Raw genomic sequence first — 18,734 nt, 5'->3', positions numbered from 1 at the left:
TGGTAATGCAATGTTTCTGCATACTGAGCTGCTTACTGAAAGTTGAAAACACCAGTAATCTGCATGATAAGTTGTTGTGGGCTGCTGGCCTAAGGTAGCATATACAAACTTGGAAGGAGATGAAAGGAGATCTACCATAAAAATGTTTCAGTTTTTAGGGACTTCTATAAACCATCCTGCAGGCCCTGATCTCACCCTTTGACACTACATCCCAGTGTTTGAATGACAATATCAATGTTTTTCCCATTCTCAGGAAAACACTGACATATTTTTTACCTTTCTCTCCATGTTTTGAAGCGTAACACAGAACATCTCGTATTCTGTAACACAGAATATCTTGCTCATATCTGACAAAGCTTAGAGGATCCTTTTCAGAACGCTGCTATGAGCAACTGTCCTTTTCACTGCAGACACCTTTATTGTCAACAGTGTGTTGGATGGCTCCAGCTTCCACAAGCCTGTATGGTGATGCAGTTATTCCAAGCTGGAAGCTGGGTAATGAGAACACCAGGGAACAGTATGCATACTGAAGGCTTCTTGTGAGCTTAAGGATGCAGGCTTTTATTAACAGCTTAGGAGAAGATACTCACTATGCCTGTTGGCAAGACTTTAACTTTTTAACTTCCATAATGTCTCTGAGGTGAACTTTAATTACAATGATTCAGGCAAAATAACGTGGGAGTTCTGTATCTGTGAGGTCACAGCAAAATTACTAAGATCAGTTGTTTATCAGAGAACTGCAATTTTACACTGGGCAGTTTGGTCAGAAGTGTGGCCATGAAGATTTTTTTAACATCCTCCTTGTCAAGCAAATTAAGATGGTGCCTTTGTAACAAGGATTAAGCAGGTTTTCATTATCCTAATTTTCAGCATCCATACTTAATTTAACACAGATTAATAGTGAATTATGGTTCTCTCAACCCCATATGTGTATTCTAAAAAGCTCTGAGACTGTAAAAAACCAGGTAAGACTTGCTTTTAAAATAAATATACAAGAACACATGAACGCGTTAGAGGAAGACAACAAAAAAAGTGGAGTTTTTCAGCAACTCATGATGAAATGAGCAAATGTGAGACAGGATGCTCTGAGCATCTATATAGTGCTAGACCTTAGAAAGTTTTATATCTTTATTGAATACAGTGATTGAATTTTCTAAAATCTTTCTCAAAAACTGTTTCTTACTATAGTATGTCAAACAACATTGTAATACGCTGTTAGCTTGAACCCTAAGAACAGTTTTAAATTAAAATAATTCATGCCAGATATCTAAAAAGAAACCTTATCTGCTCTACAGAGAGACATCATCAAGCCTGGCAGAAATAAAATTAGAACAGGAAATTTTGCTTTAGTTGGTGCTATGGATGAATGTTGCTCCACCTTCCTTCCAAGTTATACATGGAATTCTCCTGTACCTCATTGTCTTAAGGTATTTTCACACAGAAATCAGAGGAAAGTGCATGTGTGTGTGTGTATATATATAAGATACCAGAGTACCTGCCAGAACTGTGAATGAGACTACATGAGAAAAAGTGAGAGAAAATGGGACTGGAAAATTAAAATATGAAACAAAACCCCCCACAAGAATTCAGTTCATAGCTATCAATGAAAAATTGGTGGCTGTGATACTTCCACAGCATTTGACTGGAAAGAAAGAGAGGAACACCTCAGAAAGCCACTGCAGTGAGACCAGCAAATGCTGTATTTGGGGACAGAGCCATTGTGCTCACTTGATTTCTTATTAAGAGTATAAAGCATTGATGCCTGTCCATCATTTCATGGAACATTAGATCCATAGGTGCAAGGGAATTCAGGGCAGCTTCTCATCCTTTGGTCTTTGAAACTTTAAATGGTGAAGATTAAGCTGTTTCTGAAAGCTAACAACTAGCTCATGGCTTCAATGTCACAGAATATATAACACAGGCCAAATTTTCCCATTAAGTTAAACTGTAAACTATGACAGAATGAAAGCAACCTAATGAGAAGGCGTATAGATAATTGCTTTACTTGTAAATTAGAAAACCAAATAAAATCTGGAACACTGAACAACTGCATGTTGGCTGTTTAGTTCCATATTGGGAGATTTAATTTTGCTAATCCACCAACACAATACCCTAAATACGCTATTGTCAAACTCTCTCAGAAGCTTTCAAATATGGCCAATTACTCACTTTTATATATTGCATCTATAATTCAGATTACTATTTTTCCCCTTAGGATGTGAATTTAAATGTGACAATTTTAAGATGTTCTAAACATACAGAATTTAAAACCTGATGATATTCTGTTCCAGAGCATGGTGCTCTAATAACACCATGGGTGTGGGTTCAATCCCTGTATAGCACACTCATTTAAGAGTTGGACTCTATGGTCCTCTATGGGTCCCTTCCAACTCAGAATATTCTGTGATTCTTTGGTCTCATGCTATGTTTATAAAGAAACAAGGAATTGCAGCGTATCAAAAAATCAGCAGAGAGACATTTCAAGATTTACTTGAAACACCTGAGATGCAACTCAAATACTTCAGTCAAGTCCATTGTTCTTAATGAAACAAAATAGTAAAAAACCTCCCCATAAGACAGTGACTATAAACAGATGACAGAAAGTAAAATAAAATCAAGTTAAAACTAGGAGTAAAATCAAAATATGGGCATTCATAAGTAGAGATTTATTTAGAGACCTATGTAACTCAATCTGCATGAGAGGCTTGTTGCACTCTTTCGTATGACTGGAACTTAGAGGAATTAAATACACAAACACAATCATGCACTTTTCAACATACATCATTAAAAAAATCCTGTCTAAATTTTCATCATTCCGAATATGATTAATGCAGCCTATCAGAAGCCAGATGGTGCAAAACCAGAGCCATCAATCAAAATGAAAAGACCACTGTGTGCTATCCCAAGCGATGTGCTCTCAAATGGAATTTCTGGTCACAGATCCTAATGCACGATGTGCAGGGGAAGCCATAAACATCATGGCACTGCCCCTGAGGAACAGCCACAAACACAGCAGGCTTTGTTAGGAAAAAAAAAATATAGCAGAATTAGTACTTGCTGCTGTAGGCTCTGACTGGGAAAGGCTCTGCAAGCCAAATATATGTACTTTAAATAAAAATTTAAAAGCAATGCCTTTAATGAGTTTAATAATGTTTGCACTGATGACAGTACCTGTCAAACTGTGCACTTGCCATTTGATTTAATATGGGATCGTGCCATACATAAACAAAGCAGCTGCCACTGTCTGTCTGACACGTGAATTGGTATTTAATATCTCTTTCCACACAGGACTTACAAATGGCTCATGCTTTTAGCTTTATATTACACATTTTCTACAAATGTTATATAGAAAACAAGGTTGGGGTTTGCAATGGAAAACAGTGATGGCTTACATCTCGTAAGGTTTTGTACCAAGCAGGCCTAGTGCTTAAAAAATCAGCCAGTAAAAAGAAAAGGCATGAAGAAGTGTAATTCACCATACCATAAACATACGTCATAAATGATGCTATCAATATTAAAGGAGATACAAAAATGATCAACAGTAATAACACATAGGTGTTTTTACCTGGAACTTGCAAGACAGTATGAAATAAAGAATTTGTTAGCATGACTGCTTGTTTTTTGCAGCATGAAGTGTTTTATCACAACACTTCTCTCAGGTGTGTTATGTAAGAGAATATATCAAATATATCAAATTTCACAGAAATATATTTTGTAAAATAATGAATTTCACATTCTCTTTTAAAGACCTGCATAAAATACCTGCATATCCATCTCTTTTTATATGAGGCTTGGAGACTAGATAGGACTTTCTTGATTGCATGAGAAATGGGTGGAAGAAAAATAATACATGACATCGAGCATCATTTATATAAACTAAAATGTCATCTTTCAAGATCAACTTGCTTTCAGTAGTATTACAAAATTCCACATACATCACAATGAAACAGTAATGCTTTTATTCCTTTAAGGAGATATACCCTCCCATTTTTATTCCGATGATCATGAGAAACCAAACCTTAAATTCATCATTAGCCCTACAACCACCTCATACTTCATATAATGCAAATCAAAGAGAGGTAGTTTCTAGAATCACAGGAAGAACCTACAGTGTCTTGGAGTGATGGTTTTTTGGACGTTGGAATCTCATCAAAATTTGAATTTATAGGAAAATTATACAGAAGACGGCGCCATATAAGCTTCTCATGCTGGAGCCTTTCCCTCAAAAAATGCATGGAAGGATGTATAGTTTCTTTTATCCCTCTTTGGATGGATACAGTTTTTTGGCTGGAAAGTCTCCTATGTTCTTAAAATACCAGAATACAGAGAAAAAAAAATAGTATGTCATATTAAAGGAATGAAAAAGGCTTCATTAAGATGCACTTATAATAAAATCCAGGTCTGTACCTCTCTTCCTACTGACAGCATCACTCCTTCCTTCTAATACACCAAAGTTCAAGAACAGCTGAATTTGAATCATGTGTTTAAGATGTTTCTTTCTCCCCGAACTGGGACCCAAGCCTCCATGGCATGTGCACACTGCAGGCTGAACTCAAAGTCTACTGACTAAGAGTTGCCGTATCTGCCCAAGGTTTGAAAGTCTTTCAAGCCTACCATAATTCACACAAGTAGTAAATGTTAGTATCTGGGACATTTAACTTACTGTTGCTAATTTTGCTGTAAACACGCACACGGTGTCATCAGAAAACTGATCTCATCCAGCACTCATCCTACAAGTCTCAGAAAGGATGAGCAATTGGTAGAAGCCACAGGATGCTTGCCTAATTTCATCTAAATACAAGCACTCTGTGTCCCCTATGATCATGACAGTTTCCCTCCAACAAAGGCACACTGAGTGCAAAATCGCTGACAGCATGTTTGAGAGAGCCCTAAATTTCACACACAGCTAGGACAATCACCTAGATTATGCAGAGACTCCTCCTCCAGCTGCCCTTCAAAGCAGAGCTCTAGAGCTCATGATGACAGTGTCCAAACAGCTCTGCATGGAGAGACAGCAGGAGAACTAGTTTCCTGTGTAGAGCAATCCAATGCCCAAATTGTATCGATTGTTTTACATGGCCATTTTACTGAGACTTGTCTTTTCAACTGTATGATAACCAACCTCTCCGTGCTTTTAAGTGGAATATAGTACAAAGAGAAAATTATAACAAAATAAAAACTAATGGAGCGTTTCTAGTTCCAAGAGTTTAAATGACAGCAGAAGATGGAATAAGTAGCCAGTGCTGACTTATTCCAAAATGGGAAAAATGTGATCCTATCTTTGTATGACTTATGCAGAATATACCAGACTATTTCTGGATGATACTTGGAATCAATCTCAATCAAAGGTTTTGTTAATTATGGGGTTTCATGCATGTGTGTATGTGCATATATGCAAGTCTGTGCAGAAGACTGCACCTTATTATCAGACAAAAAGCCAGAAAATCCACACCTCCTTCACAACTTTATGTCAAAGGGTCAATAAAACATTATTTTAAACTGGAATAATGAAGAAGAAAAAGAAATTGAATATCATCACTCCATGGAAGAAAGTAAAAATTTTACCCAAGATTTGGGGTACCAGACAATTAGTCAAAATTTTCCAGTAGTAAAAGTACTGATGCCTACATGATTAACACCTAAAATTTTAAATACTATGTCAAATTAATTACAGTACAAAGTTTTCCAGTGAGAAGATGGGGACCAGAACATAAAGACAGTTATCAAATATATTAGTGAAGTTCCCAAAACTTGGGTCTCTTGGTAAGTGCTTAGTTAAAAGCAGGCAAGACTAAGAGCTTGGTCATATGAATACTTACACCAGTAGAAAAATTTAAATAATGGGGAACTTTACTACCACCTCTTTGGATGGGTTTTCACAACACCGTGCTCATGCACTGCTACACTTGATGCACTGCTGCCTCCCCCTCTCACAGCCACTTCAATGCCATGATAAAGTACAGCTTAATACTAAGGGGGTCCATAAAGAGGAAGAAAAATATCAAGAAAAACAGAAGGGTAGGTGAACAAAATAGAGTGAGACTGCAGTGTTAATACGTGAAGAAGATATTAAAGAAAGGATATTTAGATAGAAAGAAACAGAAAGAAAGAAGGTAGACTACATAAGGAAAAAACCCTTTTATTTCTTGAGGGGAGAAATGGCAATAGAATAAAGAAAGAGGCAGAGGTTGGAAAGGGGAAAAGGTGGGAGATAACTAGGAAATCCAATCCACTACAAACTGCAAAGCCAGAGAGACAGAGGTCAAACGTGGTGTTAAGGAATAGAGAAGGAAAGATACCTGAACTTGAAATGTCCATGCTACTTATACACTCCATCATATTTTGATGTGATTTTGACGCTAACAGAAGATTGAAGGGAGCTTTAAAAAACTGAAATAAGGTCAAGACTGTTTATTTTTTGTGATGTCAAGGTTTTCCAGCAACTAATTTGAAAAACCCTAAAACACCTTTCTTTTTTGTATTTTTTGTCTCAGTATCAGATCAATCAATGATGGACAAGGTACAAGACATGCAGCAAAAGGTAATGTTTTTCTCCACAAAATAACAAGAGGATTAATGTGCATCAAAGAATTTGTTTCACTTGAGCTCATATAGCACTTATTTAATGTCACTGTAAAACTTGTCTCATTTTATGTTTCAATTTTTTTTGAATGTAGAATGTCCTTATTTCAGGCAATCTACTACACCAGGTAGAATTTGCATGCTGCACCAAGGAGAAAAACTGTGAAGTAAATATTCACTATTTTCACCATTGCTTAACTGCAAAAGTGTATATGTGTTTTTACATGGGGTGAGGGATATATGTGGATTTCATGAGTTCATTTATTAAAACTCTTCTCAAGATCACTAATGAAAATATTTCAATAATACATTGGTACCTGTGAAATCTTGTTTAGCATCTAAAAGCACACACATCAACATATAGCACATGTACACCTTTGTGGATAGATGCAAACATGATTTAATAGACTTTTGTTAAACAATTTTTTGAATGGTGATGTTAAAAAAAAATAGGAAAAATACCTCTCTATCCTAAAACAGGAAAAGACTCCCTTCTGGAATAGAGGTAACAATCCCACACAATTCAGTTAGCATCAGACAAGGTTAGATTCATTAAATGTCCAACTAGAGCAAAAGTTACTAGCATTAAATGTGGTTTTAACCAAAATATTAATCATTAATCACATATATATACTTGTCCGTACATAGTCTAGGTTTTTCTAAAACAAAACCAATCAACAAAGCATTGGTTTTAGAGCAAGAAATTCAGGAATTGGGTTCTTTGTGTTTTGATTTTCGGGATGCAATACGCACTTCAAGTAAGAATGCAATTCTTTAATCACAACACTTCAGAATTAAGACAGAGCAAATATATATTTTTCTACAGCACATACAGTGAAGAAGTAAGTGCTTTTGTTGTAGTGCTTGCCTTGTTTCTTTGCCTGCTCTCTACAAACCCTGAAACAATCCCTGGTATAAGAACAGCCCTTTCTAAACCATCTCTGTATTAGCTTGCTGTGTGTTACAGATGGCACAAACTTCAATGTAGCTTAGAGTTAAGTCAAGAATAAGCAGGAGCTTTTGAGGCAATTAGATTTTCTTCCCTATCATCAAGTAATGTTCAAGTGTGCCATTAGCACGAGGCCACTGCACGGCTCTTCCAAATAGAAATTGCTTTTCTCTTTCAGTAGTCTTCTTTGAAGCCTCACATCGTATCAAGAGCACAAAACAGCTTTATGTAACCTCCTCCAAAAAGCAGCTCTGAACATGAGAGGAGGGAACAGAGAAGAATGGATGTAGGTTACAATAAGAGTATTTCCATGAAAAGCGGTCATATCTAAAATCTAAGATATTAAATTAAACCCAAAATCTATTGCAAGGCAGAAGATAGCAAAAGGCTCTGGCCCTTTTCAGCAATAACCTAAAAAACCTTTTCATCTTGCAAAACAACAATTCAGAGCACCTCCTTTAGAAAATTCAGATCATGGCTTATATCACAGGCATTGCAACCTCACAGTTGCCTTACAATTTAGTACAATGATTTTCCTGGAATAAATGGAAAGCAGGTTAAAGGGATTTTTGTTATTTTCCAGCATCATATACTCAAGTAATTATCAAAAAAATCTGAAGACTGACAGAGTACTGCGAAACTGCTTTCTTTTGTTTTGGCTCAAAAGTAAAACCGACACCTTCACAGTACTTCCATCACACATCTTACAGTTAATAACTAAGAAACATTACTATCCTTATGAAAAACAATAAGAATTGCTTGTTGTTTTGAGCAGTCCTGTTATTTCCCATTTCCAGCCTCCAAAAATTATCCAAACTTGGTTTACAGAAACATGCTAATGTCATGCCTTACATGTAAAACAAACCAATTCCTAATGCCAGTAGCTTTTAGAGATACACACAAGATGTCAAAGTCTGAGAGATTTGGAACTATGAACACAGAATGATGTTAATCTCATCTGCCACATGTTTAGTGCTGCAACTACATTTTATTCCTTTACCAGCTACTCTCACAGCAACCCTTCCAACTCTACACGTGCCCAACATGTCAATTTACATGTCTTCTTATGAATCACATTGTCCCACAGTGTAGATACATCTTCAAAAAAACAGTCTTAGGCCTTAATTAACAAGAGTAATGTGGTGATGTCCACCATTATAAAGTTAGCTAACATCAGGCATTTTAGTTAGAGTGGTTTCTTCCAATAGACATCAGAATTTCTTTTGTTCATATTGGCTTATTTGTGAAGGAGTCCCTGTACATAGGAGAAAAATGAAAGAAAGCAGCTTATCAGTAGGAAAACTGGTCCTTACTTCAGTGATCGTATTCCCATTTCCCCCTCTTTCTGCTGTTGAACTAGAGTCCTCATCTTGGTGAAGACAATTTTGCTGGTTCTCAGTACCACCACCACACCCTCCATTCCCCTGCCACAGCCTATTGTTCCCAGAGGCCACCAGAACAGCACAGAGGTGGAAGGAATGCAGGACTTTACAGGGTTTTTTTTATCAGAAGCCAGCTGACTCCAAACCCTCACCCTTCACCTGGCATTTTACACTTGCTTTTCAATATTTTAGGTTTCACACAGGTGCCCATGATGATTCCTAGACAATGCCACAGCCTTGGGCATTGCTACAATTAATATGTTGTGTTATTGTCAATGAAAACCACTTAGAGCATACAGATATGCTTCATAAGGCAGTGTCAGAAGACATCCCACCTGTTTCATAGTGACCCCTGTCTGTTTCACTGTGAGAACAGTTTCACCCCCTCATTACCTACAGCCTCTTTCAATGCATGGTAGCTTAATTTTTGAAAAAATTGTGACACAAAGTGTGAACTGTACAGGAGAGCCAAAGAATTCAGCAGAAGAAACCTCAGTTTAAGGAAACTAACAATAGATTATTCATTTTCCATTAAAAATAGGGTCTATATACTATTGAAATAATTGTTTCAAAACATCATAGGTCTCTAAGTGGCAGCAGCCATTAGTACCTTAAGAATAACTTTACATAATCTTGTTATTAATGTTCCTTGAGTGAGTTATGCATGTATCTACCCTTATCAAAGACAACAGGACGTAACTCCTTGCTTACCAAAATTGCCTGTGAGGCTAAGAGCTGACAAAAAAAAACCAACCAAACAAACAACAAAAAAAACCCAAAAAATATTTTTTGTCACTTAATTGTGTATCATAATACAATGGTCCATAGAACTTGCCAAACACACAGGCATTGTCTAGGGGATTTTGCTCTTTTGAGTGTTTTAACATTTCCAGAACGTGTTAACAAAGAATATTAGAAGCATGAGGCTTAAAGATTTTACAATTATTTTAGCAGAATTGCATCAATTACAGCACACTTTGAAATAGGAACTATTTTTTTTGATCCTGAGCACACCTTCAGTTTGGGAGAAAAATCTCCCAATAAACTCTTTACAAATCACATGAATGTTGACTTTATTTCTTACTGGGCTGGACACAGTACATGCTTAAATAAATCTCTAAAGCTATAAGACATGATCTTATTTTTTCATAGATCATGCCTTATTGTACAGCAAGAGATTCAGGTTGCAAAAGGCAGAAACAAATAAGGAGCTGTGTTCTAAGCACAAGTCTCATGGGATTTCTCACTGAAACAGCCCCATGCTGCCAGAGGCATGTATGGACATGCCCAAAGGTATCCCTGGGTATCCTCCCAAGAAGGCAAAGCAGCAAAATGTGTAGTAGTTCTGATACACTGTGCTTACAATATGTAAAAACGTTATTCTGAAGAGCAAAAATTGAGGATTGTAGTTTTAAACAACCACTCCAGGGCTAGACTGAATATTTGAACTCATCTGACAAAAATGGAACTAGGGCTCTGCCCTTCTGAATTTGGCTATTAAGTGCAAACTGAACCCTGAAACTCCTATTAGGCTTATAAAACCTGTTGCTTTATAACTAGGTAAACTATTGTAACAACTACTTTAACCACTTTAAAAAAAAAACTGGGTCACAAATTTTAAAGAGCAAGGGTCATTCAGGAGAGAGCTCCAATTCCATTATTTCTGAGCTAAACATCTACTGCAGACAGAATAAAATTCTTTTTGTGTGAAAAGTGAAACCTCACAGTGTACACACAAAAAACATTCGGCAGAAATTACTTGTGTGCAAACAATCTTTCATTAAATGAGCTCATAGAAAACTGGCCAGAATACAGCTCCTCAGTTATCTTCTTTTACATTTTAAATATTGTTTAATTGTACTGTTGCTGGTACAGCTTTATGAGGATGACAATTTTATCATCTTTTTCTGATGGTCCTAGAAAATTACTAACTGTACATAAAACTGGAGGTGCTGTTCTATTGCTAACTAGAGAAAAGTTACACAGCAATTAGCACTTGACTCTCAAGAAAGCCAGACCAAACACATTTCTCCTCTACATAAACACAAAAAGTCAAGTATTTCAGTATGAGGAATGGCTTCATTTACAAAGTGCTATGTATTTTTACACATGCTGACTGAAATAAGTTTGAACAAATGGTAACCACACACCTGGAATGAGATACTGCTCAGCATTTCCTAAGCAATTATTTAGTTTTGAAAATAATGAATTTTAGAAGATACTTAGTTTAACAACAAAAGAGAAAATTGAGAAAATGGAGCTCTTTGTATGTGTCTGACACCAAGAATTCAATGTATTTGCTAGGCATTCAAGACTGATGCTAAAATGAGCTTTGTCTGTGGCACAGTATCTGGAAAGACCTGCGGGTTCTGTAGTCAGAGGCTCTGTAAAGCACTATAGTAACACTAGGTTAAAGAGAGCAGGATCAAATCTGCCTGGATAGGATAAGCATATAACCAATGGGCAATTTTTGAGATTTGTTGTTGAATGGTTTAATCTGAACAATGAGAAGGGCAATTAGATGGTAATTTAAACTTGTTTAGGCATTAAAGAATACAAGAGTTTAGCTAATTCTCCCCTGATATCAGCAGAGTATCTCCTAATTTCCCATCCCTTCTGCAGGAGGAATTTGAAAGCCCTGCCTCTTCTGCAGCTGAATTAAGGCCTCATTGGATAAAAGATAAGACTCAACACCTGGAAGTGGAAGGAAAAGTAAATCCTTGTTGCCACCTTTATAAAAGCACTGGGTTTTCGTCTAGGAATGAAGAACCACAAACATTTATATGTCTTTGAGGATGCTGTAAGTTACACTATATGGGCAAATACATATTGAGGTAACATTTTCAGGAGAACAGTTACTGTTTCTAAGAGCTATCCTTGTCCTGACAGTGCATAAATAGTAACAAGGTTAGTAAGGTTAGTACAGCTGCTCCATCAAAACATCACTTTCTGCTTTAGTGACTGAAACACAAGCATGGAAGAACGAATGCATTTTGATTTTCTGATTGATTTTTCTCCATCTATGAGATATCCCATCATAAAAAGATGAAGTACTATCAAATCTTTGTAGTAATTCCTGTTTCAGCCACTGTAGTTCATGAGATTTTCACATCTGTTTTAACTACTACTACTACTAAGCACCAACTTACCCTTAAGTTTTTCTTCTATCTATTTTAAAAAGGTTCTCAGAGAAAAATGTTTTAAGCAGCAAAGTAATAATCCTGGAATCCACTAATTCAAATCACTCATGCCATGAACCTGTATCACCAATGCTTTCACAAAGCCATCATGAAATCTCCTTTTTACACTTCCTTAAAATTATCTACAAAATAGCAAACAATGTGCTCCCACCCTGCCCTCAAATTCTTTGGCCATGTAAATAAAAAAAAAAACCAAAACCAGAACTAGAGCAAAGCTAATACACATCTCCACTAGAAATAACTGCATTCCCAAGTAATGTTAGATTTAATACAAAAATTAAAAGCCCTCCCCTATACTGCAACACTTGTGAAATTGGAAGCTGAGATGGAAATTAAAAGCACAGAGCAAGAAATCTGCAGAGAGCTTGTTGTTGCAGCCTACAAATAGGAAGTAGTTAGGAAAGAAACCTTCACTGTCAAATGGAAAATAAGGAAAAGCCGTAACTTTAACAAAAACTTTTACTTGTCCTTTCCCCTGCACTTGTACTCTCAGATATACACACAGAATGTGCTTGGAAACAACAAAGGAGTAGAGGTACAAATATCGCCCTTCAAACAATTGTGCTACTTTTAATAATATATTAAAGATCCTAAAACAAGGATCAAAAGCAAATATATTTAAGCATTTATATTCAATTTCACATTGCCTTATGACTAATTTGCAAAGAGTGCAGAACTCCTCACAACTGCAGCCAAAATAATTTGAGAATACTTTGATATAATGCCACAAAGGATATGAGCAGGAAGATAGCAGGAGTTATAAATGGCCAAGTTCCATTAAAAGTGACAATAAAAGAATAATAGAATTTCCTTGTACTATGAATAAAAGTGTTTTGTACAGGAGAATTAAGACATGAAGTGGAATATCAAAGTTTCTCGTTCATCAGTTGCATCTGTTTATTAGATCTTAACTGACTTGCTATTACATTTACCTTAAAATGCTTCAAATTCAAAAAAGCAACAACCCCATTCAAAATCTTATCACGCTAGTTTTCTTAATTCGTCATGTTTCTCCATTAAGGCCATTTTCACAGGCCATTAATACCAGCTTTACCAATCTTTGTAAAAAATGTGAGGCTATTCATAAAAAAAGTACTAAGCAGAGATTAATTTAATTTAAAGTTAAGTTTAATTATTAAAGTTATATTCTATAACTGCTGTTTTACAATGTTTTTTTAAGCTAAATTTTCAAGTGGCTGGTAACTACAGAACTCTCACAGCAACAAACTGCCTGATAAATTTAATCCATTAATTTACACACTGTATTTCTTACTGAGCTATGTGTAGTTACACATTATTTAATATATGTGCATGTGTTCATACAAAGAGATAGATGCACATACAGATTTCTGCCACCTTCTTCTCCCAAAAATAAAACCTAGCTGTTTTTTCCAATGCATTTGGTACATAACTAGGAAAAGAAGAGATAGAGTTCAGAACTTTGAAAAGTCTAAACAACTAGAAGAAGTTGCAAAATCACTCACACTTCACAAAACAGAAGCAACAGACATTTCATACTGCTGACAAACTTTTAAAGGTTTTTGTGCACTTGTTAAAAGAATATGCCCACAGAGGCATTAAAAATAGGAAGAACTCCATGAAAATATTTAAAACCTTAACTTCCCTTCAATCTGCTACTTAATGCTCTCTTTTGCATAAGGTCTAGAAGAACTCATGACATAGCTATAGCACAGAAATACTGTGATCTCTGCCTCCCGGTTCTCCAAAATCTTCTTGTAACAACTTTACTTTTTTTTTTTTCAATTTCACATTGCAATGAGAAAGGACCTTTTTATTTCCCCAGACATTACAAAAAAGGACCAAGTTATAATGATGATGTGTGTTTCTACTTCTTCCCCCAGCCAACAACCAGGCTGTTCACACAGCAGCCTCCTCCAATGATGCTTCTGTGATCAATAGATAATTCATTAGTATCATGTATCTCAGGGCCTAATTGACACAACAGGCTAAGCAACATACTCTAGGGTAACAGTTCCTAAACAGAGAGGAAGAAAAGAGGGGAATCCAATACCACATGTGCTCGCTTTGCAAGATTTAGTGCCAGTCTATAAATTATAGTTCTGTGAGGTTCATGCGAGTCATTGGTTTCACAAATCTGAAAATGCACCTCTTCAAGCTTGGCTTAAAGAAACAGAAACATGTATGTGACAGCAGAATTTAAGTAACATGCTCACTGCTTTCAATTTTATAATTTCTTTTCAATTTTGCATTAAACAAGAAATATAGTTACCACAAATGTTTGGAATTTTTCTTAACATTAAACATAGCATATTTTTTCTTACCTTATGATCATATGGATTGTATGAATGAAACAGCTGGGAGAGATCCTTTGTTCTCTGTTTTTTCTGTAAAGGAATATTAATAAATCAGCCATATTAGAAAAGTTACAGAAGAAAAGAGAAGCTACTGATTAAAAAAGTGGTATGCAGGTACAAACACATTCTCTCCCCACTTCGGTAATGAAACTGTAGATATGAAGAGCAGTGTATACAGATTAAAGATAGTATATATTACAGGAAATAACTAACATATATATTAACAATATTAAGGAAACTATCCTTAATAAATAATAAACACGAATCTGTGGAACATCAGTGGAATGTGTAAACAATTAAGATTAGGTTTAATCTTTGCACAATATATCATAAATAATATTTTAGAATACAATAACAAAACTGAGAGATCGGGTTGCAATCTTGCAAAGACTTGTCTACTATTCTAGCATGTAAATGCAGTATTGCCTTATAGGAGATTAGGTGTAAAGGAAGTCAGTTTGAAGAAGAATCATTTATTATTTGTTGATTTCTTTTGATGCCAATACTCTCATTGCCTTGATTGTGGACAATTAACAGGTGATACGTCATTTAATGCCAAGGCAAAGGAGAAAAAGAACTTCTTCTCTTTAGAGCATAGTTCAAAGACAAAACCTGCTTGATCCAGCTCCTACTGAATTTAGTCAAAGAGCTTTCAGTGATTTCAGCTGATGTTAAATAGAATTCCTCAGCTTTATCCTATGGAGAGTGGGCAGGGAGAGGAGAAAAACACCCTTTGTCTTTAATGCAGGGATGAGTCACAAATCGGTTCAAAGTTTCATTATGTCAAAATCAATGTTTACTTATCTCATAGCTGAGGAAGGCAAAGCACTGCATTTTGGAAAATGTGTAAAGAGGAGAAAACTGCAAGAACTCCTTGCTTATAGCCTGTACCAGTGTCTTATTTAGCCATTGTTTCTGTGAAAGTAGTTTTCCAGCTATGCTGGAAATATCTGCTTGTTTCCAGCATGCTGGGAACTAAATAGACAGATACATGACTCCAGCATTTCTTTTAACTTCTGGAAACTATAGGGCAATTTAGTAATTTTTTATCATGCAACATGAACTATGTATTTTCTTTCTTTACATAGTTTTTATTTTCACTGAAATGTTAAGCATCTTACAATGACTTCTTTCCTAGTAGTACAGCTGTAGACAGTCAAAGTACTTAAAATACTATAAAAATTATTTGAAGAGATATGATAATAAATTAAAGAGAGATATGAAAATGATTACTAAAAGATTGCTAGAAAAAACCTAATTTAATGTAGCATCATGCAAGAAGAACACAAAATCACTTGAGTTTGGATTATGGAAACCCCATTAATCTTTCTTTCTAGGAAGAAAACCCTACAAAATCCAGAAAAAGTCCAAGTCTTCCTCATAGTTACTGAATACTATTTATCTTGTATTCATTTAGACTACAATTACTTTAATAACACTCAGTAAAATGGTATGACAGAAAACCACCGACCTTTCACCCTCAGACTCTTGCCAAAATGCTCGTTACACTCAGCTAGATGAAGACTGAAGATAGCTTCCCTTACACAACACACTGACAGTCTTCAACTTTTTGTTATTATAGAAAATTATGGTTTCTTTCCTACATTTCCACAAAGCTTTTTATTTTCTACAAAACCAAAACTCTCACTAAAATTGGGGAAAAGCTGGAAATTTCTAACAGAGAAAACCATGAAATGAAACTTCTCAAGATGCAGATGAAGTAATGTCCCAGAAATCCCAGGATGCCTCATACACTTAGCTGAGTTAAATCTAAACAGCATTTGACTGTTTTGTACAGAATCTGAGTATATAGAGATAAAAATGCCAGAAACACAGAGTTAAGGCTGCTAAGTGATAATTTCCGTCTTTCTACAACAAAAAAGTGCAGTTTAACTCAGATCTCTAAAAACCAGAAAGATGTCGTGTTTCAAAACACAAGACACAGGACTTCAGAAATTCATGCTGCTCCAATGGTAATCCCTTCAACTCCTACTGCTGGCATTGAGTCACAGGGTATGAATAATAAGTTTCTGAAATAAAGAAGCAGCATGGTTCGCAGCTCACCTCTATGCAGTACAGAGCAGAAGGTAAAGCAGCCCTCTCCGTGTCTAGATGTAACAGTGGAAAATGAGGAGTCCAAAATCTCCTTCTCCTTTATCACCTCCAGTAGACTATTTCAGTTCCTAAACTACCTATTTACACTCATCTACTCAGAATTTCTTCCCTTAACATAGCTTCATACCCCTATTAATGTTCCTTCAGCTGAATCCAACATCCCTTTCAAGTAGCCTTTAATATAAAGTACCCTTTACCAATATAAAAACGTTTTTTTCCCCACTCTTTCATTCTTACCATATTGTTCCACGTGCAGCAGCACTATTGCTTTCAAACATACTCACAGACCTACAGAGGATATATTCTAATTCCTTCTGAAAAAAATTCTATTTTCTTTCCAAATTAGCATGAAAACACCTTCCAGGAGGTCTGACAGCAACATCAGACTCAGCTTATTCCTGTACTTCTCTCAGGCTTGCCATAGAGTGATAGATAGTCCTTAGTTTGCAGCACTTAAAGAAACAAGTTCAGAGAGATGAGATAGAGAAAGAAATTTGGATCCTATACTGATGTCAGTCACCAAAAAAATACATGCATATGACTGCAAAAACAAATTTTCACTTTTGTTTTAAACAGTCATAAAAATGTCATATTATATAGAAGATAAAAAGTAGACACTTTTTATATCTTTAGCAGGAAAAGTATGTGAAGATCTGATGAAGAATGAATTAAAATCCTGCTGCAGGACTTAGTTAAATACTGTAAAACCAGATATGCTTGTAGAGATAAGTATGCCAGGATGGAAGGTTTTCCTTAAATAAATCAATACTTTTTCTGAGTTATTTCAAGCTTGTTACTAAAATACACCTCAGTGATTAACTTCTGAAAAAACAGGTAGTGTCCAAGATATTTATAAAAATAAGAAACCAATATCAACTAATGACATTTCTTAGGACAGAACACACAGACAATGTTAGAGAGGAAACAACACATTACCACAATTTCATTATTTCCCCCATCCTGCAAGCTGATATGCAATGCAAGTAACACACGCTTTTCTCTATTTATTTCCTTTCTCTCTCTCATTTTACTGGGCCTCAGATTTTTGATTATTGAGATTTATTAAAGGATACTTGTCATCCAATATACATATCATATGTTTAAGGTATAGTAACAATTAAGGTTCCTTTGACAACAGTCTGGAAGTATATACCAATAAAGCTGAGCTAGTGACCTTGGTGTTTTCACTCTTTTTCTCATGTGTTGATTTTTAGGAATAATAAAACTTTTTCTAATGCTTTATATGGACTATACAGTGGATTATTATGCTAGTTTTAATTATGAAATATAACTTAAAGAAAAACAGAATGTAAAAAAAAATCAACCAACCAACAAAAAACCACAACAAACCCTGTAGTACAGAAGGAATATAAAACTGTTTAAAATATTTTCTGCACAAGTAAACCAGCATAGAATTTTGTGCTTACTACCTTAGATTTTTTTTTCTTTTTTTTTTTTTTTTTTTTTTTTTTTGCAAATAATGGTGTGGAAATAAGGTAAAAGGAGGGGTATCATCGTAATAAATTTTTATAATCAGAATATACTTCAGAAAAAATAATTTTGTAAATGGAATAGTTATAACAAATGCTAAACATTATAGGCTCACACATGTATATTGCACTTATCTCGTGATCCTCTTTTCATATTCAGGTGATAATTACCTGTCTTTCAGATGATTTTAATGTAGCCCCAAATTTGTTTGTTTTCTTTTCAAGCATAGTGTCATAGGTCTACAAGGTTTATTGTGAAGGAGAACTACAATATCACTGAGGTATTTATATTATAGATCACTTAGAAGCTACTTAAATGGAATATTGTCAGATTTTCATCTAGGAACAAAAGGGAAAAAATTACTCCAAATATGAAGATATTACTGCTTTCCTTTAGACTCCTTTTTCACTGTTATAAAGCCTATTTTCACCTTCAAAGTTCTTAATAATTCCAGCCTAATACTGTGACAGACCTGCAGATTCCAGCAGTTCCACTGAAAGTCTCAGCATCAATATATGGCCAGCAAAATTCTCTTGCCTTTCTTTACTTGCTCCCATGATTTAAAATCATTCCAATATACAGGACTGCCTTCAGTAACAAGAACATGTATCTGTTTCTATTCAAATACTCTTCCTTCATAACTACAGTGAATAATAACATGTGTCAAAGCAATCAAATT

General features: G+C 35.4%; 1 protein-coding gene across 4 annotated transcripts in view; it reads right to left on the bottom strand.

Moving 5' to 3' along the window:
• CDKAL1 (CDKAL1 threonylcarbamoyladenosine tRNA methylthiotransferase) overlaps positions 1 to 18,734 on the bottom strand; it is a 377,880-nt gene that overhangs the window by 73,083 nt on the left and 286,063 nt on the right. For all 4 annotated transcript variants that reach the window (XM_088053806.1, XM_005525251.3, XM_014254558.2 and 1 more), the window contains one exon: positions 14,417 to 14,479. In XM_088053806.1, the coding sequence (XP_087909932.1) occupies positions 14,417 to 14,479 (63 nt within the window). The remainder of the gene's footprint in view (positions 1 to 14,416; positions 14,480 to 18,734) is intronic.

This window comes from Pseudopodoces humilis, chromosome 1 (assembly GCF_049639895.1).
Source record: "Pseudopodoces humilis isolate 2021_Gansu_Grassland_sample_001 chromosome 1, ASM4963989v1, whole genome shotgun sequence".
Lineage (NCBI taxonomy): Eukaryota > Metazoa > Chordata > Aves > Passeriformes > Paridae > Pseudopodoces > Pseudopodoces humilis.
This window is presented reverse-complemented; position numbering and strand designations above follow the sequence as displayed.